We start from the raw sequence: 23940 nt of genomic DNA, 5'->3' as shown, positions 1-23940 counted from the left end.
GGACAACCCACAACTTGTGGCAGGTGGCATGACCAGGTGACATGGCAGATGACATGGCAAGTGGACAATACACAACTTGAAGCAGGTGACGTGGCAAGTGGAAAATCCACAACTTGTGGTAGGTGATGTGGCCAGGTGATGTGGCAGGTGATGTGGCCATGTCACGTGGCCAGTGGACAATCCACAACTTGTGGCAATTGACGTGGCCAGTTGACGTGGCCAGTGGACAATCCACAACTTGTGGCAGGTGACGTGGCCAGGTGACGTGGCAGGTGATGTGACCAGGTGACGTGGCATGTGACGTGGCCAGGTGACATGGCAAGTGGACAATCCACAACTTGTGGCAGGTAACGTGGCCAGGTGACATGGCAGGTGACGTGGCCAGTGGACAATCCACAACTTGTGGCAGGTGACGTGGCCAGGTGATTTGGCAAGTGCATAATCCACTTGTGGCAGGTGACGTGGCAAGTGGACAATCCACAACTTGTGGCAGGTGTCGTGGTCAGGTGACGTGGCAAGTGGACAATCCACAACTTGTGGCAGGTGACGTGGCCAGTTGACGTGGCAGGTGACGTGGCAAGTGGACAATCCACAACTTGTGGCAGGTGACGTGGCCAGTTGACGTGGCCAGTTGACGTGGCAGGTGACGTGGCCAGTGGACAATCCACAACTTGTGGCAGGTGATGTGGCCAGGTGACATGGCAGGTGATGTGGCCAGGTGACGTGGCAGGTGACATGGCAAGTGGACAATCCACAACTTGTGGCAGGTGACGTGGCCAGGTGACATGGCAGGTGATGTGGCCAGTGGACAATCCACAACTTGTAGCAGATGGCACACTCGGCCAGCTCAGTGGCCTTTTTGCAGGACATTAGAGCAGCCCAGGGGGCAAATGCATTCTTGCAACCCAGCCCAGTCCGCCCCAAGGGCCTTGGTACACCTCTGGGTAGAAGTGACATGCGGGCCGCCGAGGGCCGTTCGCGGGCCGCAACCGGCCCGCGGGCCGCCGCGGCCCACCGGGCATATGCCCGGTATGCCCTATGGCCAGTCCGGGCCTGCCACACACGATCATTTAAGTAGTTAATGAGCTCACTCCTTACTCTGGTATATATCTTTCATTTTCAGCCGACTATCAGATAATATTGCTTAGAGGTAATTATTCAAACTCTTCACTATGGATGCTCAGACAGGATGGTATGGAGCACAACAATAGAAAGAAGATACGCTCATTGCGCGATGTCTTCTTAATGTTAAAAGCTAATTTATTAGAAAATCTACTCAGAAAAACAAAGAAATAAACAGGCATTCCATATGTAAACTCGTCCTGCGCCCCAGCGGGTGTGCTGATGTCATCACTGTTTTCTCCACCTGATGCAAGTTTCGTCGTAACAGACGTCATAAATCTGGCAATGCCATTTGTTTGACAATCTCTTTCCTATTAATCTAGAAAATGGCCCTTACTCTTTTTAAACATTTGACTCCAGTGGGGTTTGGATTCGGCATCCAAACTTTAGTATTATTCACAGAACCAGCCCGGAAGCGAACCCAGATACGTTCAACTCATCATTAACCATGCCTATTTCATACAGACATATAAAAAGATAAAATAGAACTAAAATACATAAATTTGTAACACCCAGTTGGTGTAACACATAAGAAATGTTATGCAGGATGTCAAGAAGCCTTGGCTTGTAGAGCAGGTGACATCTGTCCAGGGAACACTTGACTGAAACTCTGAGGAATAACGGATGAGCGCAAACTTTCTAGATGACAAACGCCCAAAAGAGGACAAGTCATCAGAGGATAAAATGTGATGTAAGTCTGGCCTGCCAGTGACGCATCGCTGTATCTAGTCATTTTCAGCCGCTCTATGCACCGATTATAAATTAGTGACAACCAGTGGTTAAAAAGAAGAATGTAATAACAGTGACACGTGCCATTGCTTTAAATTATTTTAACTGTCTGTATTTGTCTTACTGATGCATTTTTTTAACTTGTTGTAAGAATAACAGCAAAGGAAGGTAGCAATGTAAATAATTCATGAATTTACGTCTGAGGCACCTTTTGCCGGAGGGAGAAACTAAACATTACACAAACTTTTGGAAGGTGATGAAGTGCAGTTAATAGCTGAAGAAAGCTATAAACTGAATTTACAGCCAAAATATGGATTTATTCCATTTATAACTTAGTAAAAAAAAGAGGGATTGTGCTAGCTTTTGATTATTTTATTTCTTTACTTTTGTGGTTCTCTTTTGTATATAATAATTACTTTCTATCTGCTTCTGTCATTCGTCAAATGTATGTCACCTGCGGATAGCGGTAATTCCATAATTCGGAGACCATGCCTATTTTTTTATAATCTTTTTTTTTTTTTCTTAATTCAGTAATTTTTTTATTGATTTTTCCTTTCAAAAATACAGATATAAACATTTCACATTCATATTTTTCCAGATACCGTTATCATACCCATACTACATCTGAAGCCGCGTACACACGACCATTTTTCATGTCATGGGAAAAACCATGGCCCGAATTCACGTAGGAGATACGACGGCGTATCTCCAGATACGCCGTCGTATCTCTGAGTCTGAGGCGTCGATTCAAAGAATCAGATACGCCAAAATTTCTCTAAGATACGACCAGTGTAAGTCTCCTACGCCGTCGTATCTTAACTGCATATTTACGCTGGCCGCTAGGGGCGTGTACGCTTATTTACACCTAGAAATATGTAAATCAGCAAGATACGCCTATTCACGTACGCCCGGCCGACGCAGTACAGATACGCCGTTTACGTTAGGCTTTTTCCGGCATAAAGTTACCCCTGCTCTATGAGTCCTAGATGAGGCGTACCAATGTTAGGTATGGACATCGGAACAGCGTAGATTTTTTCACGTTTTACGTTGTTTGCGTAAGTCGTTCGCGAATAGGGCTGGGCGTCATTTACGTTCACGTCGAAAGCATTGGCTTATTGCGGGTTAATTTGGAGCATGCACACTGGGATACTTTCACGGACCGCGCATGCGCCGTTCGGTAAGAGCGTCATTTACGTGGGGTCACAATACATTTACATAATACACGCCCACATCTTCCACATTTTAATTAGGGGGACTTATGCCGGCCTATTTACGCTACGCCGCCGCAACTTTGCTTTGAGAATACTGCACTTGCCTGTCAAAGTTGTGGAGGCGTAACGTAAATAGGATACGTTACGCCCGCACAAAGATGCGCTCTCCTACATGAATCCGGGCCTATGTTTTTCTCGACGTCATTCTTGTCAAGCCTGCCTTGCCTCCACATGATCGTGAAAAAAAAATGCTCGAGCAAAGCGCGGTGACGTACAACATGTACGACGGCACTATAAAGGGGAAGTTCCATTCAGATGGCGCCACCCTTTGGGCTGCTTTTGCTGATTTTGTGTTAGTAAAAGTTTGGTGAGAGACGATTCGCGCTTTTCAGTCTTCGCGCTTTTCAGTCTGTTACAGCGTGACGAATGTGCTATCTCCATTACAAACGCTACTTTTACCAGAACAAGTGCTCCCGTCTCATAACTTGCTTCTGAGCATGCACGTTTTTTCCCGTCGGTAAAGCCTACACACGACCGTTTTTCACGACTTGAAAAACGACGACGTTAAAAACGAAGAGAAAAATTAGAGCATGTTCTAAATTTTTAATGGCCATTTTTCACGTTGAGAAAAATGCTCTGGAGCCCACACACGATCGTTTTTGATGACCAATTAAAAAAATTGCATTTTTCACGTCATGAAAAACGGTCGTGTATGCGGAATTACACTTACACGAAAACAATATGCAAATTCAAAATAAATAAATATAAACCTAATGTTTCCCTCTCCTCCCCCCATATTCACTCTCCCCCCTCCACCTCTCTACTCTTCCGCCACCCAGCCCCCTCACCAAATAGGGTATCTCATCTCTCAAGGTTTCAAGCCTCCATCCAGTCTTTGCAGATAGCTTCAAATTTCTCTTGGTTTTTTCAATGTAGATAAACAAATTTCTCCTTTACTATAATTTCTCTTATTTGTGTTCTCCCTTCCTCCACCGTCGGAATGTATATAGAGATCCATTTCTGAGCTATCAATTTTCGTTAATTTTATACTAAGTATATTATTTATATTTTTAATTATATCCTTCCTGTATCGTTGGAGTTTAGGGCACCTCAGTAGCATATATTATATATATTATTATATATTAGCGGGAGTGCCTCTACATCGTGGACATAGGGGAGATTCCCTGTGTTTCCATTTTAAAGATGATGGGCCGTATTCAGAAAGCCCGGCGTTACTTTGTGCGGGCGTAGCATATCTCAGATACGCTACGCCGCCGTAACCTAGTGAGGCAGGTTCTGTATTAAGAAAGAACCTGCGCCCTAAGTTACGGCGGCGTAGCGTATGTGGTCCGGCGTAAGCCCGCGTAATACAAATTATCCAGGCAGTGGGCGTGTTGTATGGTAATCAAGGCTGACCCCACGCAAATGACGTTTTTGACTTACGGCGCAAGCGCCGTCTGTGAACGTATACCAGTGCGCATGCTCCAAATTACGCCGCAAATAGTCAATGCTTTCGACGTGAACGTAACTTACGTACAGACCTATTCGCGAACGACTTCCGCAAATGACGTAATCGACGGAAAATTCGACGCTGGCCATACTTAACATTGCGTACGCCTCATATAGCAGGGGTAACTTTATGCCGGAAAAAGCCTTACGTAAACAACGTAAAAAAATGCGCCGGGCGGACGTACGTTTCTGAATCGGCGTATCTACCTAATTTGCATATTCAACAGGGAAGTCTAGCGGTCAGCGTAAATATTGCACCCTAAGATACGACGGCGTAGGAGACTTACGCCGCTCGTATCTAGGCAACATTGAGGCGTATCTGATTCTATGAATCAGGCGCTGAGATGCGACGGCCCGCATTCGGAGTTACGACGGCATATCTGGAGATACGCCGACGTAACTCCTTTCTGAATCCGGGCCGATCTTTTTAAAGATGATGTTCAATCTGCTCAGTTTGTCATCCATGGTTCCTCCTTCTCCCCTTCATCAACATACTAATAAAACCTTTGCATTTCATTACATTCTTTGTTTTAGACATTCATACATAGACTCCTAAGAGATCTGAACTCACTGGGGTTTGTTGTGTAGGTGGGAAATATCAAATTTGGCAGTTTCACCTATTACTAAAGCTGCTAAGAGCAATTCTCTGTTGGTTTTAATTACATTCCTACAACAACAAAGTGTATATAATAGAAGGTATTTGTCAGTTTATAAAACCTTTCCACCTGATAAGTTGCTTTAAATTGTAACGAAAAGTTTATGTAAACTCAAACAATTTCCCTTTGGGACTAAGAAAGTATCCTGAGTCTGAATCGGTGACCATCTTTCAATTGCTCCCCTTTGGTCTGTTAAAAACATACCATTAAAAACATTTTGCTGTTGAACCCCTTGTCTACTGGACACTTTTACCCCCTCCCAGAGCTTTTTTTCTCAGAAAATAGGTACAGGAACTCAACCACGACCCTGTTCATATTTCACAAACAGTACAAGGGTCTTAAAGGGGCATTAAATACCAGAATTGCATTACATACAGAATGCAGAGTTCAGGAGGGTTACACACAGAGTGCAGCGCTGTCACTTGTAAACACAGGGGTAGATTCAGAAAGCAATTACGCCTGCGTATCCATAGATACGCAGCGTAATTGCTAAGTAGCGCCGGCGTATCTACTTTCTGTATTCAGAAAGCTAGATACGCCGACTGTAGCCTAAGATACAACTGGCATAAGTCTCTTAGGGTGCATTCTGACGCTGGCCGCTAGGTGGCGCACCCGTAGTTGTCAGCGTAGAGTATGCAAATTGCATACTTATGCTGATTCACGAACGTCGGCGCGGCCGGCGCTCGTTTTTTATGTCGTTTGCGTACGTCGTTCTCGCCGTAAGGCTGCTCCTGCTATTAGGAGGTGCAGCCAATGGTAAGTATGGACGTCGTTCCCGCGTCGTGATTTTCAAATTTTGCGTCGTTTGCTGGACGCCATTTACGTTCATGTCGAAGCCAATGACGTCCTTGCGACATCATTTACCGCAATGCACGTCGGGAAATTTTCCCGACGAAGCATGCGCAGTACGTTCGGCGCGGGAACGCGCCTAATTTAAATGATCCACGCCCCCTACGGGATCATTTAAATTACGCGCGCTTACGCCGGCCCCTTTTACGAAATGCTGCCGCAAATTACGGAGCAAATGCTTCGTGAATGCAGCGTAGCTCCAGTAATTTACGGAGGCGTAGCGTAAAAACGATACGCTGCGCCGCCGTATCAGTGCGCGCCCCTACCTGAATCTGGGCCACAGACTTCTGTGTTTACAAGTGATTGTGGTGAGCAGGCACCAAAGGGTCTGAGCCAGAGGTGGTGGAACTGAGTTCCCCCAAGTTCCCCCTGAAAAAAAGCCCTGCCCCCTCCCTACCCAGGCCAATTTTTAGATTTTAGTGCTGTCACACTTTAAATGACAAGTGCAACACTGTAACCAAACAACCTTTTTATCATTTGTTTTGCAAAAGATAGAGCTTTCTTTTGGAAGTTTTTAATCACCACTGTATTGTTTTTATTTTGTGCAAATAGAAAATAGATAAATAAATACATGTTGAAAAAAAATGACGTTTTTGTGTTATAAAATGTTCTAAAAAATAAATGTTTCTTCTTCAATGATGTGCGCTGGTGAGGCTGCATTGATAGGCTGCACTGATGGACACTGATGAGGAGGCACTAATGAGCCTGCACTGATATGTGGCACTGATTGACGGCACTAATAGGCAACACTGACAGGTGGCACTGATAGGGGGCACTAACAGACAGCACTGACAGGCATCACTGATGGGCACTGACAGGCATCACTGATGGGCACTGATTGGCAGCACTGGTAATCAGGGATAGTGATCAATGCCCTGATTATCAGTGTAGATGTACCCTGTGTGGATTAGCTGGTTATAAGCTCTCCTTTCCTCATGTATTGTCAGCGTGAGGATTGGACTGGCAATAACCGGCAAATCCTGTTTACACTGTGATCAGCTGTGATTGGACACAAATGGTCACTTGGTAAAGAACCGCTGTGATTGGCACTTTACCCCAATCTGTAATCAGCTGTGTTCAACGGACACAGTGATCACAGATCCATGCCAGTACACGCTGCAGGGGGTATGTGGGAAGCACGACCATGGGAGGACATCCATAGGCACCTCCCGGCAATGTGAGCCCATGCTATAGCTGTCTTTTGGCTATAGCATGGACGGAAGGCTGTTTTTTTTTTGTTTGTTTTTTTTGTTTTTTTAGTCCACTAATAAGCCCACTCTGCTGAAACAACAGTGGTGCAGATTTCCTTATTTAGGAAGCTGCAAACATTTGTCTATATGTCACAACTGGCACCACCTGACATGAACAAACTCTATAGCTCAGACTTTGTCATCTATTTTCCCCCCAAGGAACCATAAATATATGTTTCAGGTCTCGGGGAACTCCTGCTAAATCCAATCCTTTGGGTTAAATGGCATACACGCTCCTTAACTTTGTGATCAGTGGAATTCCACCCTTACAGAGAGCAAAAAAGATAATTGATGTCATGCCGCTGGCTCTGCCATATAGCATTGGCCCCAGAAATAATCAGGCACAATCAGCCATAGCTCAAGGAAGCCCCAGCAACCTATGGAGGAACACTAGGGTATTGCTCTTCCTAGTAGATTTTATATACAGTGGCCCAGATTCAAGAAGCACTTGCGCCCGCGCAACCATAGGTTGCGCGGCGCAAGGGCTTACTTGCTCCGGTGTAACGAGTGCTCCTGATTCAGGAACCTCGTTACACCGACTGCAGCCTAGGATATGACAGACATAAGCCTCCTTATGCCTTCATATCCCAGGCTGCATTCTTGCGTTGGCCGCTAGGGGGCGCGGCCATTGTGATCGGCGTATAGTATGAAAATTGCATACTACCACCGATTCACAAAAGTTGCGCGGGCCCTGGGCACGCAAGGTACGGAGTTTCCGTACGGCAACTTTAGCGCAAGGTTGCTCCTGCTAATAGCAGGGGCAACCAATGCTAAAGTATAGCTGCGCTTCCCGCTCGTGAAATTTAAATTTCACGTCGGTTACGTAAGTGATTCGTGAATGGCGCTGGACGCCATTCACGTTCACTTAGAAGTAAATGACGTCCTTGCGACGTCATTTGCCGCAATGCACGTCGGGAAAGTTTCCCGACGGAGCATGCGCTGTTCGCTCGGCGCGGGAGCGCGCCTAATTTAAATGATTCCCGCCCCCGGCGGGATCATTTACATTAGGCGCCCTTACGCAGGGCTAATTAGCACAGCGCCCGCGCAATTTACGGAGCTACTGCTCCGTGAATCGCGGGCAAATCGAAATATTTGCGTGGGCGCAGAGAAAAATCTTTGCTCTTTGCCCACGCAAATATTGCCCCGATCTACCTGAATCTGGGCCAGTATATGTATGATTATGTAACAGGAACACAAAAAGGTGAGCAGGAACACCTGGAACTCCCACCTAGACAGGAACATATCAGGAATTTTTTCAAGGAGTTTCCACTGTTGGGATATACAAGACATATACAAAGCCAGTTTGTGACACAGCCCACCAGGCTGGAATTATAACTATGTAGCACCCTGCCAAACATTAGGCTAAATTTAGCTGTTGGCTTCATTGAACTCAGTGGAGAAATTATACATTTTTGGTCTGGTGAGGGTTTCTTAGGCTGTGTGATTGGTTGCTACTGCCTGTTTCTGGAGGGAGCTTCCAGAAAATAGAAAAGAGTGGGTCAATCACACAGTTCTGAATATTTATCAGACCTCAGCCAATCCCTGGGAGGGGGCATCCAGAAGGTGGCTAAGAAAGGTGATAAATGTTTGGAAGGCCTTTCCAGGGTGTGTTTTTTCTCTTCAGGGAGGCTTCCAGCTCTCTTGAGGCTGCTGCTCCTGAGGGGCAGCTAGCGTGAGAGAAGATTTGCAGTTTGGGCGTCAGCAGCTGCTGGGTTGAGGATCTAGAGAAGCGGCATCACCTGGGTCTGGAAAGGATCTTTTGTCTACCTCACTGAAATGAGCCAAGTGAACCTCTAAATCCTCCCCTGTTCAAATTTTCTGCAAATAAAATCCACAAAAAGACATTCCCTAGACTGAGCATGCGTGTGGGTTTGCTTGAAACTGTGTCTGTGGCAGGAAGCCTCTGTACTACACTGGGAAAACCTGTGTACTTCATTGGCCCCTTTGGGCGTGAGCACTACAACTGAAAAAGTGATTGAATAAAAAGTGAATGCAGGCGAGCCTTGACTTAGGCTGGGTTCACACTAGTGAAGTTGCACCATGATGCCTTTCTTTGTGCATTTTTGTAGTGCAAGATTGCACGTTTTGAAACAATTTTGGCACATTTTTTACATGTTTTTCATGCCGATGTGCTTTTTGTAGGAGACTGGATTTTTACACAAAACTCCACCACAAAACACTATAAAAACATGTTTTACATGCATTTTTCCACACATTTTTTGGTGCGTTTCAATTGAAGTCTATGGGGTCAAAATTGTGCTGAAACTGTAACACGTCAGTAGCACCTGAACCTTTTTGCATTTAAGTGAATGGGCACCATAGGGAGTAATGTGATTCCATTGTTGTGCAGTGGCAGCACAGCTGCATGGGAAGCCACACTAGTGTGAACAAGGGCTTAGTCACACCCCTTCTGCCACATGATAGGTCTTGGGCATGAACTACAAAGGGCTATGTTGACAATACTAGTTTTTCCTAAATGTTTAATGGCTTAACCCACTCTTTTCGCACATCATTTCTCAATAATAGACCTGGAACAGATATGAAGCCAGTGAAGTGAGGACTCCAGATTTGTAGAGATGTTCCAGATTAGAAACTCTGAAAGAGTTGATGCCACCATTGGATCAGCACCATTGGATCGGCATGTCGGTCAGTCAAGTAGCTTTTTTAAAAGGAAAAGTCAGCAATGGAAATCTACATATAGTTTTTCCCTCAGTACAGACTGGGGTTATTACAGTTACATTGATGGTTATTTTATGATCTGATCTCAGCTCCTTTATGTGAATAATAAGTATTCTGAGTGCACTTCATACACATACACTCAACGGCCACTTTATTAGGTACACCTGTTCAATTGCTTACCACAAATGTCTAATCAACCAGTCACATGGCAGCAACTCAATGCATTAGGCATCTAGACATGGTGAAGGCAACTTGTTGAAGTTCAAACCAGGCATCAGAATAGGGAAGAAAGGGGATTTACGTGACTTTAAACGTGCCATGGTTGTTGGTTCCAGATGGGCTGGTCTGAGTATTTTAACCACTTAAGCCCCGGACCAAAATGCTGCCTAAAGACCCAAGGGGTTTTTACAGTTCGGGACTGCGTCGCTTTAACAGACAATTGCGCGGTCGTGCGACGTGGCTTCCAAACAAAATTGGCGTCTTTTTTTCCCCACAAATAGAGCTTTCTTTTGGTGGTATTTGATCACCTCTGCGGTTTTTATTTTTTGCGCTATAAACAAAAATAGAGCGACAATTTTGAAAAAAATGCAATATTTTTTACTTTTTGCTATAATAAATATCCCCCAAAAACATATATAACATTTTTTTTTCCTCAGTTTAGGCCGATACGTATTCTTCTACCTATTTTTGGTAAAAAAAATCGCAATAATCGTTTATCGGTTGGTTTGCGCAAAATTTATAGTGTTTACAAAATAGGGGATAGTTTTTTTGCATTTTTATTTATTTTATTTTTTTTACTACTAATGGCGGCGATCAGCGATTTTTTTCGTGACTGCGACATTATGGCGGACACTTCGGACAATTTTGACACATTTTTGGGACAATTGTCATTTTCACAGCAAAAAATGCATTCAAATTGCATTCTTTATTGTGAAAATGACAGTTGCAGTTTGGGAGTTAAACACAGGGGGCGCTGTAACATTTAGGGATCACTGTGTATGTGTTTACTAGTGTAGGGGGGTGTGGCTGTAGGAATGACGTCATCGATCGTGTCTTCCCTATAAATAGGATGACGCGATCGATGCGCCGACACAGTGAAGCACGGGGAAGCCGTGTTTACACACGGCTCTCCCCGTTCTTCAGCTCCGGGGAGCGATCGCGACGGAGCGGCTATAAACGAATAGCCGCGCCGTCGTCCCGAATCGCTCCTGAAGCCACGGGGACCGCCGCATGTACCGGGGGGGGTCCCGTTTGGACTCCTGACCCACGTCAAGCAGGGCACGTATATATACGTTGATGTGCCTGCCTGTGCCATTCTGCTGACGTATATGTACATGAGGCGGTCCTTAAGTGGTTAAAAACTGCTGATCTACTGGGATTTCTATACACAACCATCTCTCAGGTTTACACAGAATGGTCCGCAAAAGAGAAAATATCCAGTGGGCGGCAGTTGTGAGGACGAAAATGCCTTGTTGATGTCAGAGAAAAATGGGCAGACTGGTTAGAGATGATAGAAAGGCAACAGTAACTCAAATAGCCAATTGTTATAACCAAGGTATGCAGATCACCATCTCTGAATGGACAATGCATCACATCTTGAAACAGATGGGCTACAACCACAGAAGACCATACCGGATGCCACTCCTATCACTCCAATTCACACAGACTCACCAAAATTGGACAATAGAAGATTGGAAAAACGTTGTCTGGTCTGATAACTCTGGATTTTAGCTGCGACATTCAGATGGTCGGGTCAGAATTTGGCATAAACAACATGAAAGCATGGATCCATTCTGCCTTGTATTAACGGTTCAGTCTGGTGGTGGTGGTGTAATGGTGCGGGAGATGTTTTCTTGACACACTTTGGGCCCCTTAGTACCAATTGAGCATTGTTTAAATGCCACGGCTTACCTGAGTATTGTTACTGACCATGTCCATCCCTTTATGACTACAGTGGCTCCTTCCAGCAGAATAATGCACCATGTCACAAAGCTCAAATCATCTCACCACTGTTTTCTTGAAAATGACAATCAGGTCAATGCACTCCAATTGTCTCCACAGTCAGATGTGGTAGAATGGGAGATTCGTATCATGGATGTGCAGCCAACAAATCTGCAGTAACTGCGAGATGCTGTCATGTCAATATGGACCGAAATCTCTGAGAAATGCGAATAAAGTGGCCGGCGAGTGTATATTTGCACAAATTAGTTACATAACGTTGAAGTTCTAAATTATACTTCTAGTAAACTTTAATTACCTTCATATAGCTTAAGGCCTTTAGGTGTGAAAATGTTTATTACTTCAGTAATATACACTGTATATATAAAGATAATCATTTTTACAGTAGCTTGTATTAAAAGCTTATAAGATCCACAAAATCAACATTTATTATTGCCTAGAAGACAACAACAGAGCTCAGGGTATTTTTTTTTTAGCACATTAAATTCCATTGAATGCAGTAATTACCATTCTTGTTTTGATATTATGTCATACTTTACTCATCTATCCTATTGTCTTCTGCACGTGACTGGATTAATAAATTGCTCTGCCTTAGGATGTGCTTCTAACATTGGCACTTTAGCCTGGGACAGACTATCATCTTTGCATCTTGGGTCCCTGTACCGTGAAGACATCATGACTTGGCTCTTGGTTCAGATCTTTGGGATCATCTGTGGAGCCATTGGGATGGTTCTTACCTGGATCATTACGATCATGCCTCAGTGGAGGATATCTGTCCTGGCAGAGAACAATGGACTTGCCAATGGTCGGATTGACGGACAATGGATCAGCCGGTGGGATGGCTTATGGACAACCTGTGTCAGCCAGTCTAGAATCCCTTTACAGTGCAGCAGCTATGAATCCCAGGTGTCGCTGACAACAGACTTAAAAGCTGGAAGGGTTTTGATGGCCTTTTCTGTTATGATGACGTTCGTTGCCTGTATATTCTCTCTGGTTGCAATTCTTTTGACCAGATGCAATAAGGAGGGCCTGCAGACAAAGCACTGCATGCGTCTGACAGCAGGAATCCTGTATATCATAAGTGCCGCACTCATTATAATTCCAGTGGCCTGGACAACAAGCAACATTCTCCGAAAATACTATGATGCGGCTGTATGCAGAGGTGCAGTGAGGATAGAGATGGGTGAAGCCCTCTTCTTGGCTTGGCCTGCTATTGTCTTTATTCTTATCGGAGGAATAATCATGTGTTGGCGTTACGACTGCAGATGCAGGAATGGCAGCTGTTGCTATTTGCCACCTCCTGACAGCTGCGGCTATGTGCCACCTCGTGAATGTGAACTGGAGTGTACACCAAGTCGTCCAGAAATACGCCGAAACTGCAATAGCCGAAGTGAATATATATAGAGGGCAAGAGCTTGATAAATTCGAGGACAGAAAAATTATGTGTGTGAATTTTTTTTTTTTATTGTGAACCTTTTATTCCTTTGTGTTTTTTGACATGGCCAATGCCCACACTTGGTGTTAAAGGTTGAACATTTCTACAAGGGTCTATGTAGATGTACTTTGAATGGACTCTACACAATGTTCACTTGGACAAAGCATTCCACGTCGTGGCTGTGATTTCATCAAGATAATCCCATACAAACTCATTTGATTATAGAAGGGGACCCAAAGGGTAAAGTACTACTGTGATAACAAACACCTTAATTGGGACATTCTTTAGAGTTGGTTCACACTAAGGCGGCACGACTCCGGGGGCGGCTCTACAAGTCGTCCTGAGGACGACTCCAGAGGCGATTTGCAAGACGACTCTGTATAGAAGTCAATGCAAGTCGCCCCGAGCCGCCCCCGAAGTCGTACAGGGAGTAAATTTCTAAGTCGGAGTGTCTTGCGTCGCTCCGATTAGAACGCTCCCATTGCACTGCATGGGAAGCGACTCGTCAGGCGGCTAAGCCGCCTGTCGTGTCGCCCCAGTGTGAACCGGGTCTTAAAGTGGTATTAAACCCAAAAGCAAATATTTATTATCTTGCAGCTTACCAATTCTTATGCCTCATACACACGGCCGGTTTTCCCGACGGGGAAAACTGCAAGGAGAGCTTTTGGCCGGGAATCCGGGCCGTGTGTATGCTCCTCGCAGTTTTTATGACGGGAAAACTGTCCAAAAACCGCTGGACAAAAAAAGAGAACCAGCTCTCTTTCTTCCCGCCGGGAGAACCGGCGGACTTTTGCCTGGCGGTTTTTGGCAGTTTCCCTATGGGTAAAACTGCGGTGGAGCATACACACGGACGGGATTCCCGAACCAAAGCTCCATCGCGTGTACGGGGCATTAGAAGTGATGGCTGCATTAGTTCTCTTATTTTAGGCTTTCTTTCAAATTCAAGCTCCTTAGCAGAATGTATCAGTTTACATGGATGAGACCACCCATTTACCACTGGCAGGGGTAATTAAAATTATAATTTTTTATTTATTCATGTAAAAGTTTATCAGATTAACAGATTATAAAGTGTGAACTGAAGTTTGGCTTCAATGTATTATTGTATTCAAATCTGCTAATATATTTAACACTCTGCTCCCCCAGACTGACAATGCTGCTGTCTGCTGTGTCCTGTTCTCATTCCTCCAGAGTTGTATCTCACTAATATAGGAGGTATGTTACTGGCCAGATCAGTAGGTGAAAACAGAGAAAAAATAAGTAAAAGTAAAGAAAACTGATGCAGCCACCACATCTAATGATTGGTAAGCTGCAATTTATAATATTTTTGATTTTGGGTTTAATACTGCTTTAACCCTAAAGTGTATCCAAACCAAACACTTTAAAGTATATATTAAACCAAATAGTAAATGTGTGTAAATAGCTGACTTTTTGCCTTGTAAATGTAGTTTAATTTGTAAGAAATATATGCCGATCCTGCCAGTTTCTGCTTTCTCTGAGCCTTGCTTCAGGCTGGGTTCACATATGAGCCGCATGCAGCTCACAGCAGGGTTCCGGTGCATCCTGGTTCACCCTTTTAGGTCTGATTTCAGCCCCGAATTTTTGGATGAATTCATACCTGAAATGGACCAAAAATCGCGCAGCGTTTTTGTGCAAATCGCACCGGACCCACTGCAGAGATATGTGAACCAGCTCTCATTGAGAGCCGGTCAAAATCTCCTGCTATGGCGAATTGGATGCGAGGGATCCACATCCAATTTGCAATGATGAAAAACCCAGCCTTAATAGGATGACCACCAGCTCCCAATGCTTCAGGATAGTTGTCATCCTCTTGTGCAATCTAGAGGCAGCTATGTGTTATCCAAACCACAGCAGTCAATACCCTCTACTGGTCTACTGGTTGACTGACAGCTGCTGGGCACCTTGCGCTGTTATAGGAAGTGGAAAAATAAATCTCCAGGCAGGATCAACCGGTAATGATAAATGTTATTTAAAACAAACATTGCTATGTACATATTATAGACAGACTGCATCATATATGCCATTTTTGTTTTGCCTATAGTTTCACATTAAAACAAATGCTATGTTCCTGGTAAAAAGTTTATTTATTTTATTTGTATAACTCATACGTTCAATTAAAGCTGAATGCCACTAAATTGCTGCAGTAGTTAGCTCTACATACAGTAAGAGCCAGGATCTTCTGAGCTCTGTGTTAGCAGTTTCTCCTCTGTACTCTTAACACTGACAGCCACTCACTTGGCACCTCTGCCATTCATAGAATACCTTTTATATTTTTTCCATTGAGTACAAGCAGTGGTGTAACTAGAACCTTCAGGGCACCCCTGCAAAAAAACATAAAGAACCCCCCTGAACCCCATCCAGGGCCCTTCCCTTCGAGCCTGGTGGCGGAACACCAGGGCCCTGTTGCAAGTGTGACCATTGTAACCCTGGTAGTTCCGCCACTGGTGTCAGCAGCGTTTTATTTTTGTTATTTTATTTCTTATTATTTTTTTACAATTTTGTTTTACAATATTATTTTTTTAATGATGTTTTACAGACCTTTGATGTTTCACCTTTGAGACAGAGAAAGGAGATTGAGGACACGGCCCTCAATCTCCTTTCTCTTCTGCCTCAGTTGCACTGAATGAATGGACAGGAATAGCTCTCTACAGAGCTCCTCAATAATTCTTAAACCGAAGCATAGTAAATACAGTTTACTATATTTCAGTTATGAATGGACAGAGGCAGCGATCGGTATATAGATCACTGACTCTCCATCCTGACAGATCCTTGCAGTAGCCAGCAGGAGGGAGGAACCCAGGAGAGCTCCGAAGGACAATGGGGGGGGGGTCAAGAGAGAGCATGGGGGCTGGAAAAGAGCACAGGGGGGCTGGAGAGCACATAGGGGCAGCAGAACAAGCTGGATAGAAGGAGCGGTGGGCACGGCTGTATATAGAGGAACCAATCTCTCCATTTGGCTCTTGCAGCTGTGGCTGCAGGACAAAAATGGAAAGATCAGTTCCTCTATATGCAGCTGCCCCCGCTGCTACTTTCATCCAGGTGGTCAAGGGGGCTACAGGGGTCCCCTGCAGCATGGAGCCAGGTTGCAACTGTGACCCCTGTAGGTATGCTCCTGAATACAAAGCGTATTCGATTCTCTGAATAAATGAGGTAGAAATTGTAATGTCTCTGCTGCCTCGTGGACAAAGCTGGCCCAATGTAGGTATGCTAAGAATATAATCATACCTCCCAACTTTTTGAGATCGGAACGAGGGACACTTATTAGCAAAAGTATTTAGGCATAGGACACACCCCCTGCCAATCCCCCTTAAAAGGAGAATTATACAAAAAAAATGTTTAATAAACCCACAAATGCTTTTTTTTTTTTTTTACCACTACTATTCCTTTATATTGACTTTTGAAATTTACAAATGCAACAATTTAGAAATTGGATGAAAGGTTTAGCACTGGGAAACACTTTTCGAAAGATAAATAGCGCACTTTTTTATACAACTAAAAAGATAAGGCCAGAATGAGGGACAAATAGGGAGGAAAGAGGGACAGAGGGACTTTGTTCCAAATCAGGGACAGTCCTCCAAATCAGGGACAGTCCTCCAAATCAGGGAATGTGTATCCAAAGCTTACTACAGCGGAGCTGCACCGTTGTCACCCTTTTCTGCGCACTGCTTAGTTCCTTAGACTACAAGCAGCCATGCAAATGGATAATGTGTTGCCATGTCATGCTACAGTTACCACAGAAAACCCTTGACATTCAGCTGCTACTGGAGTACTCATCAGGGTTGCCAATAAATTTACTGACAGTTTGTAAAAACCTGTATTTTTTTTTTTTACAACTGCCAGTAAATATCAGGGGCTGATAATTTCATGTTGTGTAAGTGTAAATCAAGCAAATTTTTTTTTTTTATATGTATTGTCAGTATTTCCATATCATGTTTATACTGTTCAAATATTCTGTTCCGTAATTTCTCAGGTTGCCAGTAAAAAATGTGCTCCGCCAGTAAATTGTCCACGTTTTGTCAGTAAAAAATGCTGCAGGATGTTGGCAACCCTGGTACTTTATATCTATAGGAAGCTCCCCCAAACTTTGCCCATAATGGGCACATAGGAGGGAGATTACACATGACCAAAGAAAGAGAAAAACTATGGGCCAGATTCACAGAAGAAATACGCCGGAGTATCTACTGATACTCCGGCGTATTTTCAAATTTGCCGCGTCGTATCTTTAGTTTGAATCCTAAAACCAAGATACAACGGCTTTTGGCTTCGATCCGACAGGCGTACGGCTTCGTACGCCTTCGGATTGTAGGTGTAATACTTTGGCGCCCGCTGGATGGAGTTTGCGTAGTTTTCCGCGACGGGTATGCTATATAGCTGTTTACAGCGATTCACGAAGGTACGCGCGGCCGTCGCATTCTCTTACGTCGTCGCTAGTCGACTTTTCCCGGCGTATAGTTAAAGCTGCTATTTCTTGGCCTATCTTTAGACTTGCCATGTTAAAGTATGACCGTCGTTCCCGCATCAAATTAAATTTTTTTTTTTTTTTGCGTAAGTCGTCCGTGAATAGGAAAGAACGTAACTCACGTCGACGTTCAAAAAATCACGTCGGTGCGACGTCATTTCGCGCAAAGCATGGCGGGAAATTTTAAAACGGAGCATGCGCAGTCGGTTTGTTGCGGGAACGCGCCTAATTTAAATGATCCACGCCCCATTTGAATTAGGTGGGTTTGTGCCGGAGGGATTTACGCTACGCCGCCGCAAGTTTACAGGCAAGTGCTTTGTGAATCAAGCACTTGCCCGTAAAACTTGCGGCGGTGTAACGTAAATGCAATACGTTACGCCGCCGGAATTGTACCTGAATCTGGCCCAAAGTTTTTGTAACAAAAAATGTATTCTGTTTTACTTATGTACAGTCCCCTACAAAGCTAAGCATTCTTTTGTAAGAGTTTGGTTCTGCTTTACTGTGATAGCAATCCATAACCATAGCAGTCAATTAGAGGTTATGGTTGTTATGATGAAACAAGAATTGCAATAACTGTTATGTAATTAGTTGGTGGAACGTGAAGCACATTATCATTCTTTGTAACATATTTCATCAACAATGATAAGAGAGCTTCATTGTGTAATGAAGAACAAGAAAGAATAAATCACAGATAAAATGACATGGTGTCAGGCTGTTTGTACTTGGAAATGATTTTGCTTTGCCTAATTTAACAGTCTAGTGCAGACTTTCTCACCCTTATTTGATTAATTCTGTGGACAAGGTCTTCTCGCCCTGCACATGGGGGTACCCTTCTCCCATGTGTGTGCTCATCAATGCCCGCGACCAGGTGGGTCCTTAGCACCGAGGAGTTGCATATTTGCATTAACTGCCCCCAATACACCTGTGCCGAGAGCGCGCACGATGTGCACTCCTGGCACAGTTACAGGCGGCCAAGTGATCTTAAACCGTGCCCCGCCTCCCAGCGTCATAAAACTCTTAAAGGCCTGGAAGGTACCGGCGCCAAGAGGTTAATAGGTGTAGTCCATAAATGTTGTCCTCCAAAGCTGGCAGATTCCTGTGAAGCTCAGGTATTCTGTGAATTTGCATGTGCAGGCTCTGTACCAGTAAGGAGGGCAGGGCCCAAAACACCCAGGAAAAGAGTCCAGACCCAATTAATCCTTTCCCAGTCTGGGCAGACCAACTAACTTGCTTACACAAAAAAAAACCTCTTTGTAGGCACCTGCTTACAATTGTGTCACCCAGGGTAGATTTTAAACTTGTCTGCCTTAGTTCTTTTCCATTGCAAGGAGGGTTGATGACATTAGTAGTTCACAGATGAAAGATAGCTTCTTGAGTTCTGAAGTCCAGAGGCTTTATAGAGGATTGGGAGAGATGAAGCCTCTAACCCTGGATCCACATTTTATTGGAAACCAGCATTCTGATTACGCACAGCCCATGTACTAAAAGGGCTATGCACACATTGTTGTGGAATTCATTCAATACCACTTATCATAGAGTACATTGAACAGAAAGATTTTTCATACACATGCATGCACGTTCTCCACAGGAGAATGCCCAGTAGATGTTCTGTGTAGAAAACACATACATGATTGGCCAACAGACATTCAGGAAAACGTTATAGAACAGGTTGCTAAGAGTGGTAGCCACAATCCAGGGCTATTTTATATTCCTTAGTTTGATATTCTGGCTAATATTCTGGTAGTTTCAAAATGCTGGTTTCCAGTAAAAGGTGGACCCAGGGGTTAGAGGCTTCATCTTTCCCAAGTCTACAGAGAGTCTTTGGGCTCCAGAGCTCAATCCAGGAGTAACCAATCCTGGATAAACTGCAAAAACCTGTTTTCTCTACTCTTAACTGGCATCCTGGAGCCCCTCAGGCACCCCCTGCTCCAAAGCACCCATCCCCCAAGTTGAGGGCATGCGGCCTGGTACAGTTCAGAAGGGGGGGCGCTCGTTCATCCCCACCCCCTTTCCTGACTGGGGAGGCTGCATGCTCGGATAAGGGTCTGGTGTGGATTTTAGGGGGACCCCACGCCGTTTTTTCGACATGGGGGTTCCCCTTTAAATCCATACCAGACCCGAGGGCCTGGTATGCTCCTGGAGGGGGAACCCATGTTTTTTATTTAAAATTTGGCGTGGAGTTTCCCCTCAAGATCAGCAGAGCACAAGTCGCATGCCAAAGTCGGAGCATGCAAGACGACGTTCAGACTTTGATCCGACTTCAATGATATTCAATGGGCTGAAGTAGGATCAAAGTTGTACCAAAGTAGTACAGGGAGCATTTTCAAAGTCGGTCCAACATGTGTCGGACCAGTTAAGACGGCTCTCATAGGGAAACATTGATTTTCACACGTCATGATGCGACATGAGCTGCCAATGTCGGAGCGTTTGTGAACCTGGCCTCAATCTTACATAATCATAAATTCTCCACTACTTAATCCTCTTCAGCTGGGGAACTCAATGTAAGAGGATGAAATAGTGGACATCAGCGGTCGTAGGTAGCCTGTAGATGAAAACTGAATAAGTCTCTTTGTGTCCTTTGGAAACAATATTTTTATTTTATTTACAAAGGTTTTGCACTGCACTCAATATTCCAAAAAGGAGAAATTAGCTTCACCGAGCACTGTTAGTTTAAGCAACCAACAACCAAATTGCTACACCAATATATTTAATCTCCCAATACTGCTCTAATGTCACACTCCAGCCATGGGAGCCTGCAATCCTTTGGACTCTATCCCCCCTCTTTGCATTAGGAACCCACATTAATACAATCTCACATAAAAAAGTGTATTGTGCAAATACCAAACAATTTGGCTGGTGCCTAATGATAGAGATAGGCGGCTAAATATGTCAGTAGAAACAAGAGGTGGAGTGCGTATTTTAAGGTGACCAGAATTTTAGGCCTCATGCACACTGGACGTTTTTGGACGTTTTTACAGCAGCTGTTTTTGGCTGTAGACGTTTTTTTCTACAGTCAATAAACTCTCCATCATGTTATCCTATGTGTCCATGCACACATAGGGGTAGATCCACAAAGAAATTACGCCGGCGTATCTACTGATACGCCGGCGTAATTTCAAAATTCCTGCGTCGTATCTTTGGTTTGAATCCTCAAAACAAGATACGACGGCATCTTGGCTAGATTCGACAGGCGTACGTCTTCGTACGCCGTCGGATCTAAGATGCAATTTTTCGGCGTCCGCTAGGTGGCGTTCCCGTCGTAATCCACGTCGAGTATGCAAATTAGCTATTTCCGATGATCCACGAACGTATGACCGGCCGTCGCATTTTTTTACGTCGTTTCCGTTCGGCTTTAGTTAAAGCTGCTATATGGTGGCGTACTTAATGTATGGCCGTCGTTCCCGCGTATAATTTTGAAAATTTTACGTCGTTTGCGTAAGTCGTCCGTGAATGGGGCTGGACGCCATTTACGTTCACGTTGAAACCAATGACGTCCTTGCGACGTCATTTGGAGCAATGCACCCTGGGAGTTTTTACGGACGGCGCATGCGCAGTTCGTTCGGCGCGGGGACGCGCTTCATTTAAATGAAACATGCCCCCTACCCGCCGAATTTGAATTCCGCGACCTTATGCCGCGAGAGATACGCTACGCCGCCGTAACTTATGGCGCGGATTCGTTGAGGATTCAAACCAACTAAAAGTAAGTTACAGCGGCGTAGCGTATCTTAGATACGCTGCGCCCAGCGCAGATGTATGTGGATCTGCCCCATAGGCTGTTATCAGCAGTTTTGAGCAGTTAAAAAAAAAAAAAAACCTGTGGGTTTTTTAACGTTTTTGATCCATTAAAAAAAAAAGAAAAAACATTTTTTTTTCTTTAAAAAAACGTGCAAAAAACGTAAAAAAAGCTGAAAAAAGTTGAAAAACTCACTGCAAAGCTTCTGGCATTTTTATAACGTTATTTTAACGTCCAGTGTGCATGAGGCCCAAAAATGAAATCCTGGGACATATTTTTTTCTTTACTAGTAATGGCGGCAATAAGTGACTCTCTGCCCGTCTCTGCCGCCTGCCTCACAGCCTGTCAAGTCTTACTCTCTGGGCCCCGGCTACTACTGGGTGGGGAGCGGAGGAAGATCACTCCGCTAGGGAAGGCAAGGCGATAAGCAGGCAGGCGGCTGGCCGGGACTCGAGCCAAGCCAGAAGAACATGCAAGCGGAACTGAATGGGCATGCACCCGAAACTGAAGAAAAAATCACTCCGCTCCGACCAGCACATGATCATCAGAAAGGGGCACAGATAATGGAAAAAAATAATGTAATGTAATTCAGATTTTTTAATTCTGCACTGACTGTCTTTGAAATTGCCCCAGCCCCTGTTCAAATCCAGGGACAGACTTGGTCTGGGGACAGTGTCCTCAATCCGGGGACTGTCCCCGGAAACCGGGAATGTCTGTTCACCCTAGCCTATTTGCTACTAGTACAATAAAGTTTTGGGTGCAGAGGAAGATACAAATAGCTAGATTCAGTAAGAGTTAGGTCGGCGTATCAGTAGATACGCCGACCTAACTCAGAATCTGCGCCTACCTATGTTTAATTGTATTCTCAAACAGAAATACACTTAAACATATCTAAGATACGACGGCTTGCGCCGTCCTATCTTAGGTTGCAATATTGAGGCTGGCCGCTAGGTGGCGCTTACATTGCGGTCGGCGTAGAATATGTAAATCAGTAGATACGCATAAATGTATAAGAAAGAACCGGGACGGCCGCACTCCAAAAATAAAAATGTGTTCCTTTTAATAAAAACTGGTCACAACATGGATGTCACAGCAAAAAATCAGGAAAAAGGGCTAACGCGTTTCACACTCTCATACAGTGCTTAGATACGCCTATTCACGAATGTACGCCCGGCCGCCGCAGTACATGTACGCCGTTTACGTAACGCATTACAGGCCTAAAGTTATTCCATCAAATAGATGGAATAGTAATGTTAAGTATGGCCGCCGTTCCCGCGTCAAAATTCAAAATTTTTACGTTGTTTGCGTAAGTCGTCCGTGAATAGGGATTTACGTCCACGTCGAAATCAATAGGCCCGTGCGGCGGACGTAGCCGCAATGCACACTGGAAAATGTAGGCGCTCGGCGCATGCGCAGTTTAAATACAACGTCAATCACGTCGGGTCAAAGCATATTAACATAAAACACGCCCCCTCAGCCAAATTTGAATTAGGCAGGCTTGCGCCCGCCGCATTTACGCTACGCCGCCGTAAGTTAGGAGGCAAGTACTTTGAGAATACAGTACTTGCCTCTCTGACTTAAGGCGCCGTATTGTAAATACGCTAAGCTACGCCACCTTAAAGTTAAGGCAATGTATGTGAATCTAGCTAAAAGTGTGTCTCTGTTTATGTATTTATGTTTTGTATCACAAGGACCTAAGTGTCCCTTTGAACAGATATCTATGCATTAAAAAAATGCAAGCACAACATACAGGCCAGGAATTATTATTATTATTATTATGGTACACATGGTATTTTGCCTGTAGTTCTATAACTGCCAGCTGCTCTGATTAAACTGAAACTAAATGAAATCCTTGCTTTAAAGGCTGTACACGGTTTGCACAATATGTAACTAATCAACAACTACTGCAATGTAGATGATTGCTAATCACGGAATTAGAGCATTGTGTTCTGATCTAGCAATGCAGATTTTCCCTGGATAATTGGAGATGGAAGGTGTACATGATCTTGTCAGTGGGATACGCACGTATACAAAATCTTGCTTTATTGCTGAAAAAGGCTTTTGTATTACTTCTCAAAGCCCCCAATGGTTTATGTGATGAAGGCATTAAATTGCTATTAAGCTGTTTTTTTTTTTTAATTGCATGCGCCTCCAGGTGGTTTATATCATAAACTTTTAGCTTCCTGCGCTGCGCTGTCACCGATCCTACAGGCCCCAGACGCTTCTGTCTTTCCCCAGACTTCAGGTACCATCTGTTTGGCCGCTTGAATGGCCGTGCCACAATGATGTCATTGCCTGAGTCACATCAATACAGCACAGATTGAGCACCAT

At 44.4% G+C, this 23940-nt stretch overlaps 1 protein-coding gene across 1 annotated transcript; it reads left to right on the top strand.

The window, feature by feature from the left end:
• The first annotated feature begins 12539 nt into the window (after positions 1-12539).
• Positions 12540-13969, top strand: LOC120928692 (claudin-8-like). Its single transcript, XM_040339687.1, has one exon. It carries the CDS (start codon positions 12640-12642, stop codon positions 13366-13368), a length of 729 nt encoding a protein of 242 aa, XP_040195621.1. The 5' UTR covers positions 12540-12639; the 3' UTR covers positions 13369-13969.
• The last annotated feature ends 9971 nt before the right edge of the window (positions 13970-23940 follow it).

This window comes from Rana temporaria, chromosome 2 (assembly GCF_905171775.1).
Source record: "Rana temporaria chromosome 2, aRanTem1.1, whole genome shotgun sequence".
NCBI lineage: Eukaryota > Metazoa > Chordata > Amphibia > Anura > Ranidae > Rana > Rana temporaria.
Note: the sequence above shows the minus strand (reverse complement) of the source record. Positions and strands in the feature narration are given on the sequence as shown.

What these genes read in the sequence shown, in the direction of transcription:
- LOC120928692 (XM_040339687.1), top strand. Translation starts at nt 12,640, where the DNA reads ATGACTTGGCTCTTGGTTCAGATCTTTGGGATCATCTGTGGAGCCATT.